The following is a 13,107-nucleotide window of genomic DNA, read 5'->3' on the forward strand; positions in this document are numbered from 1 at the left end:
TGATCTGGGCTCACTGTAACCTCCGCTTTCTGGGTTCCAGCGATCCTCCTGCCTCAGCCTCCTGAGTAGCTGGGACCGTAAGCATGTGCCACCACACCTGGCTAACTTTTGTATTATTATTTGTAGAGACAGGGTCTCCCTGTGTTGCCCAGGCTGGTCTCAAACTCCTGAGCTCAAGCAGTTGCTCACCTTGACCTCCCTAAGTGCCACTATTACAGACATGAACCACTGCCCCTGGCCAAGACTTACCTATTTTGATATATGTGGATCTGCTGTGTAGTATTGCTTTAGGAACCAGACCACATTACATGTATCTGTTCTTGTAATGATGATGGACATTTGGGTTGTTTCTGGGTTTTTGCAAATAGAAATGATACTACAGTACATGTTCTTATAAGCCCCCACTGTGCACAGAAGTGGAAATTTATCCAGGGGAGTTTTCTAGGAGGAGAGTTGCTGAGTCTAAAGTGAAGTGGTATCTTTAGTAACACTCAGCAGCCCGGCCACTCCAGGGAGGCCTGCTCCCTGGAGAAACCCAGCAGAGAAGACTGGCCAAGTTTTGGACCATGGGATTTTCTTAGGCCAAAAAACACAAGAGACAGCAACACCCAGTTTTCTGGGAGGAGAGTTGCTGAGTCAAAAGTGAAGTGATGTCTTCATTCACAAAATCTAATTAGCATATAAACCAAACCTAGCTGTATTCTACAGTTTTTCAGGTAAATGAGCAGTGGGAAAGAATACTGTAAGTCAGGGGTCCCGAACCCCCAGGCCACAGACCATTACGAATCCGTGGCCTGTTAGGAACTAGGCCGCACAGCAGGAGGTGAGCAGCCTGTGAGTGAGCATTACCGCCTGAGCTCCACCTCCTGTTACATCAGCGTGGCGTTAGATTCTCACAGGAGCGGGAACCCCATTGCAAACTGTGCATGCGAGGGATCTAGGTTGCACGTTCCTTACGAGAATCTAATGCCTGATGCTTTGAGGTGGAACAGTTTCATCCTGAAACCATCCCCTCTTCCTGTCCTCCCATCTCATGGAAAAATTGTCTTCCATGAAACCGTCCCTGGTGCGAAAAATGTTGGGGACCACTGCTGAAAGTCAATTATTAATAAATTTGATTTTCCGGACTACACTGAGAGCTACTGGTTGGTTGCTCATCTCTTGAAGGGTTAGCTCAAAGTCTGCCCGTAGTGGAAGAAATGATCTGGCAGATGGGGGGATGTGACTTTTCTTTGGATGTGGGGCAGGGACCAGTAGGGAGAAGCCAGCCCTTCAATAAGTTTCCCTCTTTTTATGTAAACTAGAAAAAGTTCACAGACTTGATCTGAGGGGAGATAAAACTGGGTGTTGTTGTCTCTTGTGTTTTTTGGCCTAAGAAAATCCTGTGAGCCAAAACACTGCCAGCCTTCTCTGCTGGGTTTTTCAGCAGGCCTCCCTGGAGTGGTTGGGCTGCTGCTCAGTATTAGATGATGGAAGCTTCTTTCAGCCACCTAGCTGATGGTTTCTTTGAAGAGCTATTTAGGGAAGAAGTGGGCCCAGGTTTTATTCAAGTGAGACGTCAGGGGCGTGTCCCCTGCTGGCCAGGTGGGGAGCCTGAGAAGGCTCTGGTGGCCAGGGTCCTGAGTGTCACCACCATGCAGCTTGCTGGGAGCACTCAGCACCTCGGCTGCAGGTGAGTCAGGCTTCAGTCTCAAACCAACTGATAACTGAGACAATGTTCAGTGTGCTTAATGCACTTTGTTTCACAGCCTTTTCTGTAATCTTCAGCAAAGAGTGAAGTGCTTTGAACATTCTTGAGAAAACAAGTAGCATGGTGTGGTGGCTCACACCTGTAATCATAACACTTTGGGAGGCCAAGGTGGGTAGATTGATTGAAACCAGGTGTTCAAGAACAGTTGGGCAACATGGTGAAACTCTGTCTCTATAGAAAAATTGGCATATATCTGTAGTCCCAGCTACTTGGGAAGCTGAGGTGGGAGGATCACTTGAACCCAGGAGGTTGAAGCTTTAGTGAACCATGATTGTACCGCTGTACTTCAGCCTGGGCAGCACAGCGAGTGAGACCCTATCTCAAAAAAAAAAAAAAAAAAAAAAAGAGAAAAAAGAAAGCAACAAGTAGAAGACAACTTAATGCGAAAAAAACTGTTAAAGAAAAAAGTAAGAGATGAAAAACCTTTATGTATGGAGCTCTTCTAAGGCTGTTGAAGAGGGCTGTGGTTTGACCATTCCCTCGTACTGTGTGCCAAGTTGAATTATCGTTGGGGAATAGTCTGAGAGTGATTACTCCTCTGAGTAATGATCTGTTTCAGTGATTTAGGTGCTTGTTGGAGAAACATTGTGTTATAATTTGGTATATCTGAACCACTGTGTTATGCCAGGTTATCAGAAAAAACCTTTTCAATGGTTCCCACCTGGGAAGTCACTGGTATGTGGGATATGCAGGCATGTGTTTGTGTTTGTAAAATATTATTTTTATTTCATCAGCTGTCAAAGCTTGAAAAACAGCAGCAGAGAAAAGAAAAGACCAGAGCTAAGGGGCCTTCTGAATCAAGCAAGGAAAGAAACACTCCCCGAAAAGAAGACCGCAGTGCCAGCAGCGGGGCTGAGGGTGATGTGTCCTCTGAACGGGAGCCGTAGCTCAGGAGGCAGAATTCAGGTAGGAGTTTCCTGCGTGGCTTCATCTTCCCACATTTTGGGGAAGCAGCAATGAATAGGAGGGAATAGCTGCTGAGGCCTAATTCATTCATTTCACAGACGTTCATCCATAGCTTCCTTAAAGCCACTGCCTTCCAGGATGGAGACAAAAGTTACTGTGTTTGTCCTTTTCACACTGCTGATAAAGACATACCTGAGACTGGGTAATTTATAAAGATAAAGAAGTTTAATGGATTCACGGTTCCACATGGCTGGGGAGGCCTCACAATCATGGTTGAAGGTGAAAGGCACGTCTTACATGGTGGCAGGCAAGAGAATATGAGTCAAGCGAAAGGGGTTTCCCCTTATAAAGCCATCAGATCTTGTGAGACTTGTTCATGACCCCGGGAACAGTATGTGGGAAACTGTACGCATGATTCAGTTACTTCCCACCTGGACCCTCATTTTGAATTGTAGCTCCCATAATTCCCATGTATGTGTTCCCACGTGGGAATGATAGGAGCTACAATTCAAGATGAGATTTGGGTGGGGACACAGCCAAATCATATCAGTTAGCAAATAAATTTGTGGTTTATTCATTGAGACGCAGGAGGATGGTGTATCCACAGGCCTGGGGTGCTCACCTGGGGGTAGAACCTGTGTGTGCCGCCTTCCCTAGGTGCCTGTGCTGGTCCGCAGCTGCTGCTCTGATTGCCTGTGCAGAGCACTTGTGGATGCGGAATCCCGACACAGATGCACGGAGTCTGCCCATGCTCCCACATCTCCCTTCCTGCTCTCAGCCGCTCCAGCGAAGGGCACTGCCATCTCAGTGGCCTCCTCTCATTGCCACCTGCCTCGTATTCCACCATCCTTCACAATGCCCCGTGTGGCTCTGCCAGTTTACTTTTCCTAAAATGACATTTTATTCTTGTCACTGTGGCTCACTATAGCACAGAGTCCACCTCCCTGCCTGAATATCAGAGACCTTGAAAATGTGATGCCACCGTCCGATGGCACTAGTTCCTCCCCTCAGGGAATCTGTTTATTTTTCCAGGCACTGGACCAAATACTGGGTGCAGATTTGAGGTCCTGTGACCCAGGACCTGTCACAGGGAGGTCACAGGCTCAGAGAGAAGAATAGGAACAGTTACGCGGCAGCACAGTGCATGCTGCAGGAGTGTGAACAGGTGTGGGGTAGAGATGGGAGGTCAAGGGAGGCCCCTCAGAGGCTTGGAACCAGACCTGGAAGGACAGGTGGCAGTGGGGAGGAAGATGAGGGGCAGGAGCAGGGAGGGCTACCTAAGCCGAGAGAAGAGCAGTGCAAATGCTCTCTGGGGGCTGGGGGACAAGGGCAGGAGTGTTTGGGAATGGAGGAATTGCAGAATGGCAGGAACATTGAGTGTCAAGTGGCATGGGAGGGCAGGGGACATCTCTGAAATTAGAGAAATAGGAGGTCTAGATTGTATAGGGTCTGGTATGCAACCCTGAGGAACTTGGATTTTAAAGGTTTTAAGTGTACAAGTGACATCATCAAATACAAAGTTTAAAAAGAGCACTCTAGCAGCCTTGAGAAGTGAGACTGGAAGCAGATAGGCAGCATTAGAAGGTGATTGCAGAAGTCTAGAGACCCTCCAGATCTCAGCTGTGACCACCATCTGGCCTCCTGCATGAGACTTGCAGGGGTCTATCATTAATAAGACCTGAGACTGAGTGAGACGTGCTGGTGAGAACTGAGATGAGGCCAGGTCAGCCAGAGAGGGCCCTGGGTCCCTGAGCAAGAGACACCAAACTTCAAGTAGCCTGCTTTACCTCAGTGGTGCCGTGCCAGGGCCCAGGTGCCGAGCCACACTGGCCACCCTGCCACAGAGGACTCTGACGACCCAGAGTGCTGTTGACACCAAAGTTAGATGGAACCTCTGTGTGCTCAGGAACCCCCCTGCTGCTACTCAGCGCATGGAGGCTCATGAACAAGTTTAGATTTGCCCATGAAAAGACAGAAGCCATGTTTTGTTTATACCAATGTATATGGTACCGTCTGGATTTTGGACAGAGCGCACAAGAAAAGCCATTTATTGATGGTTTACTATAGGCTTCCAGTTGTACTTCTTTATATCAGAGTCAGGAGTGACAGTACCAGGCATGGACAGATATCCAGGCAGGGAGGAGTCCTTTGGAGCCACCCACAACTAGCCGAGGACCAGAGCGGGGCTGGGTGCTCCTGCTTCCAAGAATTTAGCCATGTTTCTGGACTTGAAGACCCTAGTCAGGACCAGAACCAAGCGACAACTGGTATTCCAATGATATATTTGGTTTTTTTGTTGTTGTCGTTGCTGATGAAATTTGTGATTCCAGTAGGCCACAAAATCAGCACCAAATATTCAGATATCTATGAGAGGTGACTTAAATAGTAACAGACAGAAGGTGACCCTGGCATTTGTTTTGTTCCCCAGAACAACAGCAGCCCCCTCACTATGAAGTGGGGAGCACTTTTCATTTGCTTTTCTTTAGAAACGGGAAGAGTCCTAGGGAATCTGGCAGGCCCTAGGGGGAGCCACTTTGAGCTTCCAAGGCATGGGAGAGAAAGAAAAGGCAAAAGAAAATGGAAAGAGAAGCTGCATGATCTTGGGCATATTTTTCTTTGAAAATGATTCAAACCCTTCATGGTTCAGAGGACATTCCCAGGGTGTTGACGTTTCTCTATCACATTGCAAATGTTGCTTCTTATTTTACCAAGTGGACATTAAACTACTAAAATTAACTGTGTTTTGTCCTCTGTCTCAATTCTTCAGGCTCTCTCACCTTGCTGGGTGGATTCGAGATTTTCTGTGAGGATGGAGCTCTATTATTTCTCCCTTTCTGGCCACCGCTAAAGGCACTAGGGCCACCTCTCACTAAAAGAATGTGGTTTCTGATTTGATTGCAGGGTCAAGTATCGCCTCTCGACTTAGCTGCTGCAATTAGGGTGTGAGAGGAGCATGCTCCTGACCAGCACCCGACATTTCTGTCCTCAAATGGCAACACACTTGAAACCAAACAAGGAAAGTGTTTTGGAAGCTGCCATCTGTTGGCTTTTTCAATGTGACCTTTGTCTGAATAGCAAGATGTGTCCCAGCTGAGCACACTTCTTCCTCATGAGCTAGAGTAGCCAAGTGTGTGTGTGTGTCTTTGTGTGTGTGTGTGTGTGTGTGTGTGTGTGTGTGTGTTTTCTGCTGAAAGGGTATTCAGTCCCTTTTCACTGTTCTTTTTACCATATAAGGTAGGACTCTTCTCATTCTCTTTGCTTCTCTGTATCAACATATGTACCACATTCTCAAGTCCATGTGCTGATATTTCACGGTATAAAACTAGCTGTGTCTTGGGGGTAGTGTTTTTATTTATTTATTTATTTTTAACTTAAAACAATTTTTTTTTAGTGGTTGCTCTGGAGTTTACAATATACATTTTTAACTAGTCTAAGTCTACCTTCAAATGACACTTACTGCTTCACCTGTAACAGGCACCTTATAACAACATATTCCCAGCGACATTGCTGTCATTCATTTTACTTTACATATGTGATTATCATCCAATACATTGTCACTATCATTACGTTAAATAGCCTTTTTTTTTTTTTTTTTTTTTTTTTGAGATGGAGCCTTATTCTGTCACCCAGGCTGGAGTGCAGTATGCAATCTCTACTCACTGCAACCTCTGCCTCCTGGGTTCAAGCAATTCTCATGCCTCAGCCTCCTGAGTAGCTGAGATTAAAGGCTTGGATCACCATGCCTGGCTAAGTTTTGTATTTTTTGTAGAGACGGGGTTTCACCATGTTGGTGAGGCTGCTTTTATGCTGCTGACCTCAAGTGATCCACACACCTCAGCCTCCCACAGTGCTGGGATTATAGGAATGAGCCACCATGCCTGGCCTTTCCTTTGTTTTTGAAGGATAATTTTGCTGGTATAGACTTCTAGACTGGTAGTTTTTTGTTTTTTGTTTTTTTTTAATTTGCCTTTTTTAAAAACAAAGAGCCCTAGGAGTCTCATAGCCCTAGAGGAGCAGCTTTGAGTTTCCAAGGCATGAGAGAGAGGAAGGAAATATTTAAATTTTTATTCCTCTCTCTCCTTGTTTGCAGTTTCTTATGAAAAGTCCCCTGTAATTTTCATTCTTATTGCTCTGTAGGTAAGGTGGGCTTTCCTTATCTTGCCCCCAGACCCCAGCTTCTTCAAAAACTTTTGTTTTTTTGCAGTTTGGATATGACATAATTTGGTGTGGTTCTTGCTTGGTGTTTTCTGAGCTTCTTGGATCTGTGATTTGATGTCTGTTATTAAGTTTGGAAAGTTCTTGGCCATTAATACTTCAATACCTCTAGCTCCTTTCATAATTTCCTCTCTGTTCTCTCTTCTCCTTTTGGCATTCCAAATATATATATATGTATATATCATATATATATTTTTTATTTATATATATAAATGTTACATATATATGTGTATATATGTGTGTGTGTGTGTGTGTGTGTGTGTGTGTGTGTGTGTGTGTGTTACATCTTTTGTAATAGCTCTACAGTCTTGGATAGTCTGTTCTTTTTTTCCCATTCTTTTTCTCTTTGTTTTTTGGTTGGGAAAGTTTGTAATGACCTATCTTTAAGTTCACTGATTCTTCCTTGACTGTGTCCAGTTTATTCATGAGCCCATCAGAGGCATTCTTCATTTCTGTTACAGTGTTTCTGATTTGTTATTTCCTTTTGTTTCTTTCTTGGAGTTTCCATCTCTCTGCATACATTACCTATCTGTTCTTGCATATTGTTTACTTTTTTCATTAGCACTCTTAACATATTAATCATAGTTTTAAAAAGTTGCCTGTCTGGTAATTCCAATATCTGTGTCATAGCTGAATCTCATTCTGAGGATCTTTTTGGGTCTACTGACCTTGAATCTGTAAATGTATACCTTTCAATACATTTTGGAAATTTTAAGTAATATCTCTTAAAATATTTTTGTCTGCCCCATTCTTCCTCTTCTTACCTGGAGGTTATTTTTTCCCAAACCTTAAGTGCCATTCTGGTTTTTTGTTATTCATGAGATTGGTTTGCTTCCTCACTGATGCAGAATAGGCATATTATGTTACTTTACCAGCAGTGGAGCTGGATTTTCGCCGTGCCCAAGCTTCCATATCCATTACCTTATTAGAAAATAAATTGGTAAGAAACTGGCCATGATTAGTGATTCTGTCTCTTACTAAGGTGCAGAGCTAGGCTTACAAATAGAGTGTGCCATCTAATACAGTAGGTACTAGCTGCATGTGGATATTTAGTTGTAAATTAAAATTAAATAAAATTTAAAATTCACTTTCTCAGTCACAGTAGCCATATTTCAAGTGCTCACTAGCTATGTACAGCTAGTGGCTGTTATTCTATCATTGCAGAAAATTCAACTAAACAGCACCAACTTACAGGGATCAAGTTATGATTTTGATACTATCATCTGAACCACTTTAATTTCTATAAGACTGACATTGGCTGGGTGCAGTGGCTCATGCTTGTAATCCCAGTACTTTGGGAGGCCAAAGTGGGCAGATCACCTAAGGTCAGGAGTTCAAGACCAGCCATGGCCAACATGGCAAAACCCCATCTCTACTAAAAATACAAAAATTAGCTGGATGTGGTGGTGGGTGCCTGTAGTCCCAGCTACTCAAGAGGCTGAGACAGGAGAATCGCTTGAACCCGGGAGGTGGAGGTTGTGGTGAACTGAGATTGGCACCACTGCACTCCAGCCTGGGCAACAGAGTAAGACTCTGTCTCAAAAAAAAAAAAAAAAAAGGCTGACATTTTTATATATAAATATGAACAATATACATGAGAAATTATAGACTGGAGAGTAAGTTAAAGCCAAAAAATAAAAGCAAATTGCTATCAGATGTCGTTCCTACTGCTTTCAGGTAATATCAGTTTTTTTCCCATGCTTGTTTTATTGCATTGCATTAAGCTTTTCATTCATAATTAGAAAATAATTCTTTTCATCTTCTCATCTGTGAAGTCAGGACCATCAGCTCTCAAGCAAAGGAAGAGATTCTCTGCTTTGACAGTTCAGTGGTGGGAGCTTGCTGGAGTCTAATAGTGCTAGAAGGTCAGAGTGAAGCCTGCATTGATAACTTCCCAGCAGCTCTCATGTTTTTCCATAGAACAGCCTTCCTTTTCTAGGTAAATGAATTCCAATGTGATTACCAGCTAAGACCTGAAATAAATAGGTTAAAAAAAAAAAATCTTGGTTGTTTTAGCAGTGATTTGGAGAACAGGTCTGTGGCATGTGTGTGTTCTACGTCTAGAACTTGCATCCTGTGGTTGCTTAAATGGCCTGAAGCCAGAAGCAGGTCAGCTGGAAGTCAGCGTCTTTGAGGGATTCAGTGTTTACATGGGCTTTGAAGAGACTCATTTCTTCTGGTCCTGGGCTGGCCTCACTGGAGATGTTCCTCACTGTCCCTTGTGGTTGATGGCCATAAAAGGGAACAACTTCAACAGGTGGAGGATACTGGTGGTTCCCCTAGCTTCTTTCATAAGACTATGAAATTGTGGTGCTAAGTTACCAGGCACCTCTTACTACTGCCTGTCAGGTGTCCCCAGATCCTCGGTCATGTCTGTCTTCAGTAGCTCATGTGACACCGTGCATTTGGAAATAGACATCATCCCTTAAATACCTCTTAGAGGGAGGCATATTACCTCTTATCCATGGTTTCTGAATTTCAAGCCTCAATGGACCACCCTTTTCTGGAGAACCACGTGTTCAGTTTGGACAGGACTTCTGCTCAGAGCTTCTAATTTGACAGATGGACCTCACAGATAGCTCACTCCCACCTTCCTCATTCAGGCTTCCAGCTGTGTGAGCTGCATGGTCTCCACTACTCTTGGTTAGTGGCCAGCAACCTGGCTCCTGGGTTATTCTACAGTTCAAGAAAATAGGAAGAGACATTTTTAGGAAGCGAGACTGGAAATAGAGATCAATGTCTATTGGCCAATGCATGTACTGTGGTGGGCAGTGGCTTTCAGCTGGGACAGTGTCCACTGCTGGCTAAAAATCTCCTGCATGCAGTTTGCAAATCACTGATGATACTAACATTGATTTTATGATTAGGCCTGCCCATTAGTGTTCCTGGTAGTAGTACAGTTAGTTCTAAAGGCATACCTAATGGTTAGTCCTTCAGGTTAGATGATTTATTAAGTTCCTTTGCCTAGGAAGTTTACCTAAAAACTTTGAGAGCCCATTGGCCAAAACCTCTCAGGATCCCTTCCAGTTCTATGTTTCTCTAGTTGGGAATAGAAATTCCTAAACCATCTTCCTCATATAAAATTTCTTTTGAAGCCATTTTTATTACAAAGTTAATGTTCATTCATAGAAAATATAAAAAATGCCAAACTATCTGAAGAAGAAAATAAAAATCACCTGCCATTGTATCATTCTATGATAATTATTATTAGCATAGTGCTTTGGAATAGTTTTTCTAAACAGATAATTCTACATCTATTTCTCTAATTTTACAAAGTTGGAGACGTACTGTATAGATACAGCATCACCTGCTTTTTATCATTTAACAGAATATCTTGAACATTTTTCTAGGTCATTCTTATACTGTAAGCTTTATAATTTTTATCTGCACATCAAACATCTGAAGGCTAAATTTATTATCTCAGTGCATTAAAAATGTAGAATATTATAAAATATTTAATTGAAGTAAATATAAAAGAAAAATACATTCAACCAGGATCCCAAAGCTCATCTTAAGTTCAAAAACAAAGATTTTAATCTGTGCCAAGAAGTTAGAGTTTCTCAAAGATCAGTGTGGGGAACAATTCCAGAATTTCAGTTATTGGTATTGAAGGTAGAGAAAGAAGTATGAATAGTCTCCACGTCCTTAATTTGGGTTAACATGATCAATACAGTATGAGAACAAATGGGTTGTTTCTATTAACTAAAAACTGAAAGTAATATGGTCCCCAGGAATGATGTTGTCTGTTCTCCACCTGCTGGTGGTCTTTTAGAAAGCTCTTAGGAAGGTGTGCAGGACTCTTACAGGTGGGTTTGGGAGTAGGAGGGTAGACTTGGCGATAATTTCAATCCTTTATATGGTGGCAGAGCTGCAGAGCATGGGCTAGCTGTCAGCTTGTCTTTCTCATGTGTGCACAGGGACTTCACTATTCAGCTGGGCAGAGCAGTGAGGGCTGTTACTCTATGGAAGCATCTGCTTGTGATACGACCCTTTCTTAGGAAGGTGGCCTGCACTGAGCATATCAGGAAGCACATCCATGGAGGTGGCACTGCCATGGCATACCGGCTCTCTTGCTTTTACTGAGGTCCATCCAATTAGAATCCAGATCTGGGGGAATAGAAACTGACCTTTTAGGCTTTAGATTTAACATTCGGATGACAAATGGCATGTCACAGATCTTGGCAATATTAGCTGGTTTTTGTTAAAGCTTCAGAATTACAAAAGGAAACCTGAGACATGGACATTTGTATCAAAGAGCCAAGCATCCTTTGAGTAGTATTTAAAATATCCCAAGACTAGCATTTAGTTTATTCCCTGTCCCTGCCCTTCCTTAAGCTCCCCATCCCTCTACCTCCCTCATTGTTAAAGGATTTGGAAATGAAGCTTTTATATCTGTTTTCAAGGAATGTGTCCATTTCATCTATTTTGTCTAATTTGTGAGCATGAAGTTGCTCATGATATATTCTTTTTATCTTTTTAATGTCTGTAATGTCTGTAGTGATGTTGCCTGTTTGATTTCTGATATTGATAATTTGTGTCTTCTCTATTTTCTGAGTAAGTCTGGCCAGAGACTTACCTATTTTATTGATGTTTTTATTTTTTTTCTCTCTTGCCTTTTTCTGTTTGAAATTTCATCAGTTTCTGCTCCCTATTATTCTCTTCCTTCTGCTTGTTTTGGGTTACTTTGCTTTTATTCTTTAATTTCTTAAGGTAGAAACCCAGATTATTGATTTGATAACATTTTTCTTTTCTAAGAAAAGCATTCAATGCTGTGAATTTTCCTCTAAGCCCTGCCTTAGGTGAATATCACAAATTATGATATGTTGTGTTTTCAGGTAACTTCTCTTTGATGCAGAAGCCATTTGGAAGTATGTTCAGATATTTGGCTTGGTGCCTTTTGCTCCAAGAATGGAGTTGTAATGAACTGGAGACTCTTTGGGGAGAAGGTATTTGCGTCTATACATGGCAGCATGACAGGTTTTTCAGTGAAGTAATACACTGATGCTGGTGTCACTGTATGAGCTTGAAAGCATATCTTCAGCTGTTTTGTTACTCTTATTTGCCTATGCTAAAAGAATCCGAAGGCAAACATTGGAATCCTTTTTATTAAAATGTCTTCTCTTTGGCCTTTTTAGTGTGTTATCAATGGGCAGAACTGGATCCTGAAAAATTCAAGATGCTAAGCACCTACACTGCTTTAAGAATTTGGAACTGAAACATGAAGAGGAAGACAGAAATAAGAAGTTGGTAACCTGAATAGCTCTGCAAAAAACACCAAAGGACCGTTTTACCATTTTCTGTTGTTGCTGTGGTAAAATGAGGCAGAGGGCACTGCTGGTGGGTTGGGGGGTGGGGGTACACGTGGTAGAAGGCGTGCACTCGTGCCTCCCCCGCAAAAAGGCTTTGTTGGTTTCTGCCACATCTTGGCTTGTTTTTGGAACAGGCTGGCCCAGCATCACTTGTCATCAAGTCCACTGTGGTGTATTCTGCGTGTCCATGGCAGGGGGCTCTCCAACACACTCACACTGTCCATGTTCTTTCTACTGCTGATTCATAAGTCAGGGTCCGTGTTGAGATGTCAAGAGAGCAATCATCAATGCTAATGTATTGTGTGAGACCTTTGCATCTTGTAAATTTTCTCTTTTTTCTAAAAATAATAAAATCCTAAATCTCAACAAACCACTGTTTATTATCAAACAAATTCTGCTGTGTTTCTGCATAATGATGATGTCCATAGAAATGCAATGTGTCTGACCTCTCTCTGTGTATAGCTACACTTCTTTTCAAATAACCCTCTTGCAGGAGGCCTTCTCTGACTGGCCCACACAAGCTCCTGAGTCCAGGTGGGAACCTGTCTATCCAGTTTACAATTGATGACATTGTACTTGGAAATGAGATGTCAGGAAAAGGGAGTGTGGGTTGAATGGGTGTCCAGTTTCAGAATGGCCACACTGTTGTGACTGAGACCAAGTGTGGAGCCACATCTGGTGTATCCACCTTTGGGAGGTGGAGAAAGACTTCAGCATGGCAGGCGGTGCAGATACCCTTTATCCAGTAGTTACATGGCTGTCCCTGTGTCCAAGTCACCACACCCAGCGCTCTGGGAAGAAAGAACCACTTTCTGCCAAAGTCATTTCTCAGTTAAATTTCAGTCTATTGGTGGCACACTCAGAGTAGTCATTTTTGACATTATATGATTTGATAGCTTTATTTATATATGTAATCTCATACAATTA

The 13,107-nt window shown here is 42.8% G+C and overlaps 1 protein-coding gene across 2 annotated transcripts in view; it reads left to right on the forward strand.

Moving 5' to 3' along the window:
* Positions 1 to 12,555, forward strand: part of DTD1 (D-aminoacyl-tRNA deacylase 1) — a 159,854-nt gene extending 147,299 nt beyond the window's left edge. Inside the window, exons 5-6 of one of the 2 annotated variants that reach the window (XM_032248101.1) lie at positions 2,485 to 2,656; positions 12,007 to 12,555. In XM_032248101.1, the coding sequence (XP_032103992.1) occupies positions 2,485 to 2,637 (153 nt within the window). In that variant the 3' untranslated portion in view covers positions 2,638 to 2,656; positions 12,007 to 12,555. The remainder of the gene's footprint in view (positions 1 to 2,484; positions 2,657 to 12,006) is intronic. The other variant, XM_032248103.1, reaches the window with a different exon arrangement.
* Positions 12,556 to 13,107: the final 552 nt, after the last annotated feature.

Source organism: Sapajus apella, unplaced genomic scaffold, assembly GCF_009761245.1.
Source record: "Sapajus apella isolate SASKATOON/1434 unplaced genomic scaffold, GSC_monkey_1.0 scaffold65, whole genome shotgun sequence".
In the NCBI taxonomy this organism is placed as follows: Eukaryota; Metazoa; Chordata; class Mammalia; order Primates; family Cebidae; genus Sapajus; species Sapajus apella.